The following is a 12,500-nucleotide window of genomic DNA, read 5'->3' as shown; positions in this document are numbered from 1 at the left end:
TCTCTCTCTTTCTCCTACTCCTCTCTCTAGCTCTCTGGGCCTCTCTCTGCGTCAGTACTATTAGGTCAGTCCTCCCTTGGTGGGTTTTACGTAAGCCTCCCTATGCCTGTATAGAGATGACGCCCCTGTGGCTCTGACGGCCGAAACAAGGTGTGAATCTCCCTCCATATGCAAACTTGGCCAACTTCTCTCGGATTAGAAACATATGGACATTTTGGTGAACCATGATCAGAGTGGCAACACCTCTACTCCAGTTGTTTGAGCATTAAGCACTTTTCTCTGGATCTGTGTAGCTGACTACTCCAAGACGCAGGAGTTCCTTTCTTGTGGCCACAGGAAGCCTCATTAACTTTGGCAGTGAAAGAGTCTGGGGTAATGTGGCCAGACTGCTCGAGGCGCTGGGTGTGTGTGTGTGTGTGTGTGTGTGTGTGTTGGTGGGGTAGGGTTCTGTTTTTGGGTGACTTATCGCTCCCCAGAGGTGGAACTGCCCTGATCCACAGTGCTATTATTTATTTACATCAGCCATCCGAGACGAATCACAGATCTCCAATAGACCTCCCCAGATACACACACTTAAATACTTGTTATGTACACACACACTCTAGGAGTACAGTACACACACACACATTAAAACTCTCTTGTGTGATGGTGACTGGTTAATATAGGCATGCTGCTTATCAGGGCTGTTTCATTGGCCGTGCGTGTCCACATGTCATATGCTCCGGTTACTGCCTGAGTAGAGAGAGGAGAGAGAGAGAGAGAGAGAGAGGAGAGAGAGAGAGACCAAAGGAGAGATAGGCAGCGGAAAGTAGCCCTTCACGGCCCAGTGATGGTCATGGCAAAAGGCCTCTAGCTAATAACTCTACAGCACTGAGAAAGCCATTAACTGATCACACACATAGGCATACACCATACACACACATGCGCACGCACACACACACACACACACACACACACACACACACACACACACACACACACACACACACACGCATACACACCTGTGACTGTGTGTCTCAGTGTTTACCCTCTGTGATGTTGACCCTCAGCATGTAATAAGTGAACTTTTTATTTTCACAGATTTAATCATACGCCTTCTTCATAATGTGGTTAGGGATTTAGTTGAAGGCTTAGACAGGTCTTTGAAGTAGCTAATCTCCATCACCATCTCTGTGTTCATGTTGTGTCTCCTGTCCAAGAAAAGCACTCTGCCATGGGAGAGCAGTAGCCCTATGTGTTAGATCATAACTTCATACCCCCTCCCTCTCTCTCCTCTCCCTCACTCTATCCCCTTTCCTCTTTCCATCCTCTTCTTTCTTCTCTCCTCTCCCTCCTTGTCGGTCTCTCCTCTCTTGCACATTATTATTGCACACCTGACATATTTGCACATTATTGCACGAGAACTATTGTCATTTTTTAATGACTATATTATATAGTATTGTTGACTTGTGGATTGTTGCTGACATTGTTGTTGTTGAGCAAGAAGCAAGATCCCAAAGCATTTCATTATGTCAATTACAGAGGTATGTGATGTACGTGACAAATAAAATTGGATTTGATTTGATCCTCTCTCTCTCCCCCTTTATCTTACCCTTTCTCCTTTTCTCTCCCTATCACGCTCCTTTCTCCCCCTCTCTTTGTTGTTCCACTCCCTCCCTCTCCCTGCTCTATTGCCTGCTGTATTCTCTTGGGGGTGTTTAGACTGTAAACTCAACCACAGTAGTAACTTATCAGGGTTTGGAGAAAACAAATATTGTCACTAAACTTGAACTGAAATCTCTCACATCTGCTTCTGAGCGTAACATTTTTGCCCCTACTCCACCCTCTTACACACTCGCACACACACACACACACACACACACACACTTGCACACACACACACACACACACACACATACACACACACACACTCTCTCTCTCTCTCTGATGGGGTGGTACAGCTTCAGTCCACTTCTTATGGCTGCTCCAGATATTGTGCGCATGGCCACGGTTGGCTTCCCTTGGGAGCACATGTTAACTATGCTTTCATCTCTCTGTGATTAAACAACCATAAAAGACTTGTTTGCGACCCACATATTCTGATAATAGGCTATAGAAGATGGACACTTCACCAGTATGTTTATAGACAACTGTCACTTGGACATTAAGTTAATAAACAAAACAATTCTGCAAATAGTTCAACCACAGAATGATGTTCAATCAAAGGCATTGAATGGAATTGAATTATACATAATGTAATGTAATGTAATCCAATAATACATTAAGGATCTGGTTCACACTGTCAATTAATGTCATATTCGTTGTTGTAAAACAATTACTATGTTTTTCTCGATTCATATTTGGTATTGTAGAACAATGAGGATTATGTTGTAGGGGTTTAGCATGCTTGCCTCAGTATGCCACTGCAGTCAAGCACTGCCAACTCTGAGTTGTCAACAATGAGCAGATCATTATTACTGATCAGTTTGTACAATAGAGCATTCTTATAACAGATTGCACAACTCAGAGAGAGGCTCTGAGTAAGGCCTACTTAATAAAAGATTATCAGTTTGTGTGTGTGTGTGTGTGTGTGTGTGTGTGTGTGTGTGTGTGTGTGTGTGTGTGTGTGTGTGTGTGTGTGTGTGAGTGAGAGAGAGAGAGAGAGAAATAAAGATATATATATATATATATATATATATATATATATATATATATATATAGAGAGAGAGAGAGAGAGAGAGAGAGAGAGAGAGAGAGAAAGAAAGAAAGAAAGAAAGAAAGAAAGAAAGAGAGAAAGAGAATTGTGTAATATGTCCACTCTGTATCCCTCTCTTGCCCCTCCAGGCCCCCAGGCTGCCAGACGTCACACCAGTTTAAAGCAAGGACAAAAAAGTTGTCGGGTGAACTACAGAAAAAAAACGGAACCCTTCCCCTCTTTCCAAAACCAGGGGTAGTGAGTGTGACAGAACGAGGGGGACCGCGATAGAGAAGGAGAGAGAGAGAGAGAGAGAGAGAGAGAGCGACAGAGCGAGAACGCGAATGAAAACCTCTTACAGCACCACAGAAGACATAGCGGTTCTCTTATCACTCAACGATTACTACTACAAACACGGAGGATAAATACACAACCTACGGTAGTCAGGAATTCTATACCCGAGGAGGAATACGTCAGAGCGACTCCAGCGGTAGAATGCGGGTCGGGTTTCTATGCAGGTAAATTTACGGGAGGACTCTCCACTGGTCGATAACCTGTTCAAGGCGAAAGTTGCCTCTATTTCGAATACAGTTAGATAGAACTCAATTTTAACACTGTCGTGGTCATTATAGTTTTGTGTTTTGTATTGACCAAGTGTTGCTGTGAATTAAGTTTAGGCTATAGGTCCTATAATAATTTGTCCGCGTGTGTTGCAGAGGATAGCCTACACTAGCACACGGGCGCAATGTGGAATCGTAATTCACCCCGGGGCTGGGGAGCGGATTTTGTAACTTTCCCCTGTTCCCTCTCTCTCTCTCTCCCTCTCCCTCTCAGTGTCTCTCTCCGTTTATTCTACAATATGCCACTGTAGCACACAGAGAAACGTGGACGCGGGTAGGGGGTCGTTATTTCGGCCTGAACGGGTCTGTTGTGTCGGGGCTGTGCGGGACCTTTGTCTGTGTTTTTGGGATAATTGTTTAGTCTAGTGTGGGGAGGGTTTCAGAGACCACGGCGGTGCACCACACTGGGGAGAGGGGACCAATTACAGCGGTTACATGTGGCCTGTGGATTTCTGATTGCGGTGATGGTTTATGGATGTGGCGCATCTCAAATGGTGCACACAGCCTACTGAGCATGCCTGAGTGTCTTTAGTTTGTATTTAAGCCCACAGAAGTAGCCTAGCCTATAATCATGTAGAGTAGACCTACAACATAAACTCTAAATGAAAACCAAAAGCTTCCCAAACAAACCAAAAATATTAAAACAAACGGACATGCTGATTTGGGATGCTGTGAGTGATTGAGTTTGAAAGTGGGGTTGTGTGATTTAAACCACATCATTGGGTGTGAACAGTCCTAAGGGCATTAGGAGGAAAAACACGGTGGATGTTTGAACCCATTAGTTTGTTAGCACCTTCTCGGCTTGCCGAGATTGATTGAGATGTTTGCCGCTGAACCTTTCAGGGAAAAAATAAACTGCTGTTCTAGACCTCACACGCGCCTCTGGGAAAGAACGGCGCATGGTGTGTTCCTCTAACGTAATTACATTCCTGGAACATTCGACAGAATCTTCACTGAATCTGCTGATAGTTATACAAAATGTCATATTGTTGTTTAGAAAACAAAACACAGTGTTTGTTGAACAATCACTGGAAAACCTTTGGACCTTAATAAGGAAAATATAGAGCTATTTTATTCCACAAAGGTGTTTATTAAACAACTTTTTATCAAACAATTGTACTGCCTGGGAGATTATATTTTAATAGCCCATATACAGCATTTACGAATGTCAGGAGAAGAGTTAATTCAATAGAAACCCAGAATGTTTGGTTCTGTTTACTGAATCTTCCTCTCCCCCTTTCCCCATCTCCCCATATCCACTCCCAACCTCTCCCTTCCCTCTCTCCTTCACTCTCTCTCTCTACATCTCTTTATCCCATCTGTCTGTCTCTCTCTCACTTCTCTGTCTGTCTCTCAGGCTCTATGTGCTGTGGTGTTTTGTGGCAGTCACATCCTCCCTAACCAAGGCTGAGAAGAAAAAAGTGAGTATTCCTATGATGAAGGTAGTGATCTGAAAAAGTAAATGTTTGGCAAGCTTCTGGATTTGCCTCTTATAAGGTGCAGGGGCTCACCATCTTCCTGTGCTCCAGGTCATTGGTGGCGCTGGGTCAATGATTCTGAGTCAGTAATGGTCCCAGTTCCTGGGGCAGCTGTGTGTTTGATGTCACTCATTACAGCAAACCCCCTGACACAGCCATTACCCATGTCCCCTGACACTGGACACTGAAAAACAGAGACAGGCGAGGCCTTGTTTGACCTAATGGAGCGCTGGACAGGCTCCGAAGTGGAACGCACGCACACACACACACACACACACACACACACACACACACACACACACACACACACACACACACACACACACACACACACACACACACACACATACATACATACACATACATGTTCTCTCTCACACATGCCCACTTTCCATCCACACACATATACACACACACACACACACACACACATGGTTGTACTGAATGGACACTTTTGTTCAGCTCTCTTGTTGGCTATTCTGCCAACCAGGCCAACACGCACACACACACACACACACTCACACACACACACACACATACACACACACACATATGCAATGGAGTTTGGAAATGGGAAACATTTACACAAAGCCACAGAGGAAGATATCAAAGCCTGACCTGGCACACACACATATGCACACGCACACACACACACATACACCGCCTGGCCAAACCTGGCAATGCCACTTCCTCAAAGCCATCCAAATTCCACCCAGCTGATGATTTTATCCCTCAGCTCATAAAGTGCTTGAAGGCTACTGGCAGCCTGAGTGAATGAATCTGTGGAGTTCAGAATCACTGGCTTCTCATGAGGAAGTCCCTTCAGAACAGTGTTGTTAGAACACACAGAGGAAGAGTAACTTGTGAATGTGCTTGTTATTATTTTTCATGTACTTTACTTCACACTACTCCTGTGGCAATTTGTAAGCTATGGACTTTAGGGTGATGAGGTTGTACAGTATATATCCTATTGCATGTTCATCTTCTGTGTTTGTTTACCTGTGTGTTTGTTTACCTCTGTGTTTTCCAGGTGACAGGCAGGAGGTCCCGACAGGCGTATGAGCCTGAGGGTCCTGAGGGGGTGTGGTCTCTGTGGGGGGGGTGGTCAGAATGTTCTCAGAGCTGTGGAGTGGGTGTGTCACAGAGGACCCGGACGTGTTTACCTCCTCCTCCCACCGCTCCTCTTTCCCACTCCCCTCCTAACTGGGGGGGTTTGTCTTTCCTGCCCTCCTCCTCTTCATCATCATCTTTCCTTCCTGGGGGGGTTGGAGGGCCCAACTCTAACCATGGTCCCGTCCTCCGCCCCTACTACCCCCCTCATTACCCTGGCAACCAACCAGCCCAGTATGGGGGAGGGGGGGGAGTGCCCGAGAGACAGCCTCCACCCTTCTACCCCCCCTCGCTCTCAACCAATCAGAACCCAGGATTGCCTCTTTACCGGAACACTCCTGAAGGAGGAGGGGGAGGGGTTGGCTCAGGGCAGTCCAATCCAGCGTCTACTCTCTACCGGCCAGAATTCCAAACAGCCAACCAGGAGCCAGTTTCTGTTTACCACTCACCATCATTCCCTGGCCCTCCACAACATGGCTATAGCCAACCAGCACGGGTCTCTAGGAGGCCGGCTAATCAGGGGGCAGGGAGGGCTGGAGGAGGTGGGAGCAGGAGGTCGGTCTCCACCAATCGGGAGTCTCTGCCTGCTAGACGGTGAGTGTGGGTGCATAATCGCGTTGGAAAAGAAACAGTACTGTATAGGTATTTAGACACTGTTGAGAAGTTCATTAGCAGTATTTAGGTGTTGATATGACATTGTGCGTTGTTGAGGCGTGGTTGGCATGTTGAGTCATTATGTTGGTTAGTCATAGGAATGCGCTCTGTTAGGAGCTCTACTCCTGTCTCTCTTACTGTTATCTACTGTCCTATGAGATCATTAGTGCTGCTTCTTCTTATCACACAGACTCTCCTCTCCTCTCCTCTCCTCTCCTCTCCTCTCACTTTAGACTCGTTTGGTTCCAGGTTTGGCAGTCAATCATATTGAAGGACAGATATGAGTTTTTTTACCCAGGAGTGCAAGACGTATTATCATATTTTCCTGGCAAAATGTTTCATGGCCTCTCATTCTCTTTCTCCTCTTCTCTCTCTCTCTCTCTCTCTCTCTCTCTCTCTCTCTCAGGTCGTCCTCTATCCGTCCTGGCCAGTTTGGGTATGGCAGGGTTCCATTCTCTCTACCGTTACACCGGACCAACCGGCAGGCACGCCACACCGGCAACGCTACCGTAGCAACCCCGGTACCGGATACTGCTGTCAATGAGGAAATAACAGACAGACTGGGAGAAGAAGAGGAGAGGAGGAGTGGAGAAAAAGAGAGGGAGGGAGCTAAAGGCAGAGGCTCTATAGAATATAGGGGAGAGAGGGAGGAAGAGAGGAGAGAGGAAGAGAGGAACACGGAGGAGGAGAGTACAGAGTCACTCACTGTCAAAGTGTTGCTAATGACAACAACCACAGCTGCTCCAGAGAGAGAGGGACAAACGGACACACAGAGACAGACGGACAGACACCAACACACAGCCACAGAGAGAGAGAGGGAGAGGAAAAGATATCAGTCTTCTCTACCTCAGTCACACAGGCCCTCCCCCTCCCTCTCCCACTCAAACCGTGAGAGAACCATCGACAGACGGGCCCTCCCTCCTCTCCCCCATGTCTCTCACCCCTACTCCCCGTCTCTCTCTCACCCATACTCCCCCCCTCTCCACCGGTCCAGCCCCCAGCGCAGAGAGAGAGAGCCTCCCTATGGCTTTGGCCCCCAGTCCCAGTCCCAACACTCCGGAGCCACCCATTCCCAGCCTCTGCACTCCGGAGCCCCCCATTCCCAGCCTCTGCACTCCGGAGCCCCCCATTCCCAGCCCCTGCACTCCGGACCCCCCCAGTCCCAGCCCCTACACTCCGGACCCCCCCAGTCCCAGCCCCTGAACTCCGGACCCCCGCAGTCCCAGCCCCTGCACTCCAGATCCTCTCAGTCCCAGTCCCAGCCCTTGCACTCCGGACCCCCCCATTCCCAGCCCCTGCACTCCGGACCCCCCCATTCCCAGCCCCTGCACTCCGGACCCCCCCAGTCTGACATCTACCCCTTACAGCAGCAACAGCCCCCCCACCTTGGACCGGAGGGGGGGAGAGGGGGGGGGAGAGAACCCCCCCAGAACTACAGGTGCTCAGGGAGCGACAAGGAGCACCGCAGGTGTTTCTCCCAGGTAAGACTGAGCCTCTCTACCTTAAAGGGATAGTCTTTGTTATTTTTACCCCTCAAAAGTACTCTAATCAATGTCAAGCTGAGTTCATACTCCATGCCATCTGCTGTATAGATGAATTTGCTCCAGGTCTGATAAGGAGGATAAGGCACCATCTAATCATTCTCATGCCTTTCTGAACTATCTCTTCTATCTGTTCATTGAAACTACAGGAAGGTTACGCCCAATTAATCATATATCCATTCCCATTGAATATGTAAGCCTTACACGTGCTCCATCGCTCAGTGTTATTTAGTGATTTTGTGGAAAAGAACTTCCCTCTCCGTAAAGTTGAAATTAACTGTAAAGCTGAGGGTCAGGTATGTGTATTTCATAGGTAAATCATTCTCCTGTTCCAACAGTCAGTTGTGTGAGAGCATTCAAATGGAAACTGTGTGGCTGCCTGCACTGCTCCAGGCTTTTACTGTGTGTGTACTGGGTCCTGATTGGGATATCTGTCATGCTCATGTGAGCGGGTGTACTGTACATGAGGCTGAGGTGTGTGTGTGTGTGTGTGTGTGTGTGTGTGTGTGTGTGTGTGTGTCTGTATCTGAAGAATGTGTGTCTGTATGTGTGTGTTGATGTAACGCCAGGTCTGGCTTCGGGCCTATGGTTGTGACCCTGTATATACTGCACAGTAGCAGCAGTGTGTGTGGTGCCCAGTGAAGCAGAGAGAGAGAGAGAGAGACAGGGCTGCCCATATGGGCCAACTCTCCCTTAGCACAACTCTGTGGTTTGGAATAGGATGAAGGTGAACATCAAAGGTCAGTCTAATGGCCAAGGTAAGGTCCTTGGGAGGGTGAGCTGATCCTAGATCTGAGCCAAGGCCAACTTGTACCAGAAGTCTGTGGTTTAACCCTAGAATAAGACCAACACAGATTAGTCATCTTTCTCTCTCTGACCCTTAATGCTGTTAGATCTATGACTTAGACCTAGGTTATCTCTGTGTGTGTGTGTGTGTACGCGTGTGCGCGTGCGTGCGTGTGTGTGTGTGAGCGTGTTTGTGCATCTGCGTGCTTACCCGGAACTGGGTAACTCAAGCTGCTGGTTTCTAATTTGACATAATAATGATGGGTTGTCATGTTAAATTATAATAATGACTAGAGATATGTTCTGTCTGCATGTGAGTTGTGAGTGAAACCCATGAATAGATGGAGGTTTGCCAGCCAGAGCTTTTAGAGTGGCAGGGTTATACATAGCAGGAGCCTTATCTAAGTGGTCTAGAGGGAGATGATAAGAATGGGCAGGCCTGAAACACACACACACACACACACACACACACACACACACACACACACAGATACTGGCCTAGTGGAAGTATCACTTGAGTGAAGGGCCAGGTTGGTGCTCTGTGGGCCTTGACTTCTCTCTGTTTGGTATTGTCCCTGTCTCTCCCTCTCTCTCTCTCTCTCTCTCTCTCTCTCTCTCTCTATGCGGGTGTGTGTGATAGTCCCAGTGTTAAACGCATTTAGTTTGGGCGGAGGGCAGAATACTGTGTGCCAGTGACATTAATAACAGTCCTGTGATGGCTGACTCACTGGGCTACATATTTACTCTGTATCACTGTGTCGCTCGGTGTGTGTGTGTGTGTGTGTATGTGTGTGCTTCTGTGCGTGTGCATGCGTGTGTGTCATAACATTTTATGTTAGAAAGCTAAGAGGGTGGCATGTGTGTACTTGTGTTTACTGTGTTGCATAGAAGCAATGGGGGGAACTGAGAGAGGCATAGAGGAAGCAAAAGAGGAGAGGAGAAGAGAAGAGGGGATGAGAGGAGAGGGGGAGGGGATGTGACGCAGTTAAGTAGCACTGAAAGAAAGCACTGTTTTTAGAAATCTACACACAGGGGTGAGGTCAGGAGAAGGTGGAGGGAGAAAGGATGAGGGAGGGGGAGAAAGCAGGACATAGCAAAGAGAGGGAAATGAAGACTATTGAGAGTGGGAGAGAGAGGTAGTATTGGATGTAGCTAGAAAGAAGGGCATAAGTGGGGGAGAGAAATCAAGATGGAGAGGTCACAGTGGGGTAGAGAGAGAGGCGGTAGAGAACGGAGGGAGTGATAGAGCAGAGAAAGAGGGATAGAGAGAGGGATAAAGAGTCAGCAGGAAGAGAAAGGGAAGTATGTGGCAGAGGAAGAGAGGGATTCATGGAAAAGTACACAAGCAGAGAGAGAGAGAGTGTGTGTGTGTGTGTGTGTGTGTGTGATTGTGTAAGAAGAGGAGAGGTTATATGGAGAGGAGAAGAAAGTGTGGAATGTGGGACGAAGCAGCCTGAAGGACTAGACTAACTTACTGAAAGGAGCTTTTAGGAGAGACAAAACCTCTCTTTATCGCCCTCCTTCTTTCTCTGTTTTATTATATCCTTTTCTCTCTCTGTCCCCCTCTCCCACCGCTTCTCTACAGTCAATATTGACTCTGTGACAGTGAATGCCCCCACACCACAACATGGCTGGACTGAGCTTAATTACATTAGAAGATCTAAGATGAAAGTAACTGGTTTAAATAATCAGTTAATTCTGGAGCATTATCCATTATCCTATATCATAAGATAGTTTCACATAGGTTTTATATGTTGACCCACCTAAAGCCTTCGAAACTTTAACTCTCTTTTCACCTGTACTGCTCCAAACCAACAGCCAGATCTACTGTGTGATTGCTCGCAGTCCGCAGAAACGGCGTATGTGGCCAAACATATTATTATTATGGACTCACTATAATGGCTGTATTGTTCTCTGGAAGGGCCAAGTCACAGTTATTATTGTTGAGAGTTGTTATGAAGCACTGAACAAGCCCAGATGTGCTGGGTATGACACACACATACACACACACACACCCACACCCCCACACCCACACACCCACACACACACACACACACACACACACACACAATAACACACACAATAACACACACAATAACACACATACTCATACTGACTTGTTGTTCAGTCTGCTATTTGCTATGATGAGACCATAGGGCCAGCTTGGCTAAATGGTGAATAGTTTAGTAATAGTTCTTCCCAGCAGTCATGTCTCAATATTTTTTTTTTCGCTGTGATGAAATAACCAACCAGGTTCGACCATCTTGTGTGGTAGACAGATGGTATCCTGGAGCAGTGATGAATAAGTAGTCTATTGTTGTGGTTTCCTTGTTGGCACTCCCCAGTTTCTCCTGGGTCAAGGCTGGCCTCTGGGGAGTGACTTTAGAAACATGCGCTTTCATTCGCTGGGTCACAAGATCATTCTGACATGTTTGACAGTAGGAGAGAGATTACATGTTGACTATATCCACATACTATATGATATTCTAGCTTCATCCTGCCGTCTGATTGGCTGTGTGGAAATGCTGGAATATTGCACAGGAGTGGCAAGGTAGTAGGGACTTGGAGTCAATTTAGAATTCTCTCAGTTATGACAGTCACCTGGGCCGTCCTCCCGGGAAGACAGCTGTAGTGGAAGGTTGAAGGTTCCCAGAATCTTCTGTTCCCCTCTGGAGTTAACTGGAGCTCACCCAGGATTGTGTGTGTGTGTGTGTGTGTGTGTGTGTGTGTGTGTGTGTGTGTGTGTGTGTGTGTGTGTGTGTGTGTGTGTGTGTGTGTGTGTGTGTGTGTGTGTGTGTGTGTGTGTGTGTGTGTGTGTGTGTGTGTGTGTGTGTGTGTGTGTGTGTGTGTGTGTGTGTGTAAAACTATCACACCAGAGTGTTATGTATGATCAAAAGTCAGCAAGTGTGTGTGTGTGAAAGAGAGGTATGCGCAGTGCTTGTGTATTTGCAGAGTTTGTTTGTGTTTGTTTGTTTGTGTGAATAGAGTTAATGGATCTGTCACTTGACCCCTCATCTCTGTCTGCACTCTGCTCTCTCCCTCCCTCTCTCTCTCTCGCTCTCGCTCTCTCTCTCTCTCTACATGAGTAGACCCCAGTACAAAGACCCTGCCCCTTGCCGTTGAAACACAGTTCGTTCTCCCTCGTACAGACAGACACTTTGTCCCTCCCTCTCCTCCCCCTCTCCCCCCCTCCCTCCCCCAGCAGTAAAACCAAAACCTAATAACTTTCACTGGCCTTTTAAAACAACCTTCGCTCTGTCACCTGCGTTAAAAAAACACGAGCGTGTCTCTCTTTCACTCCCTTCCCCACAGAGATAGGACAGCGTTCTATATGTACAACCGTCCCTCCTTCCCTCTAACAGTCTCTCTCTCCCTTTCACTCTCGTTCTGTAATTGTTGTGTGATCTTATAAGGGTACATCTGTCCTGAATAACTTGAATCTAATAAAAGACTGATTTTCTGAAGTGAAATACATTGTTAGGATAGGAATGTTTTAAATTGTTTTATTTTGTTATATCCAGAAGTGCACTGTGCACCCCCTCCCCCTCCCCCTCCCTCTCTCTCTCTCTCTCTCTCTCTCTGTCTATAGCCCCTTTGCATTTTCTTAGGCTTCTGTAAAAAACATCACTCTCTGTCT

General features: G+C 47.1%; 1 protein-coding gene across 1 annotated transcript in view; it reads left to right on the top strand.

Annotated features, from left to right (window-relative positions):
* Nucleotides 1-2,834: 2,834 nt before the first annotated feature.
* adamtsl4 (ADAMTS-like 4) overlaps nt 2,835-12,500 on the top strand; it is a 26,064-nt gene continuing 16,398 nt past the window's right edge. The window contains exons 1-5 of the mRNA XM_083679198.1: nt 2,835-3,192; nt 4,652-4,715; nt 5,803-6,476; nt 6,943-7,585; nt 7,859-8,017. Of these exons, the coding sequence (XP_083535324.1) occupies nt 3,170-3,192; nt 4,652-4,715; nt 5,803-6,476; nt 6,943-7,585; nt 7,859-8,017 (1,563 nt within the window). The 5' untranslated portion in view covers nt 2,835-3,169. The remainder of the gene's footprint in view (nt 3,193-4,651; nt 4,716-5,802; nt 6,477-6,942; nt 7,586-7,858; nt 8,018-12,500) is intronic.

This window comes from Argentina silus, assembly GCF_951799395.1.
Source record: "Argentina silus genome assembly, chromosome: 10".
NCBI lineage: Eukaryota > Metazoa > Chordata > Actinopteri > Argentiniformes > Argentinidae > Argentina > Argentina silus.
This window is presented reverse-complemented; position numbering and strand designations above follow the sequence as displayed.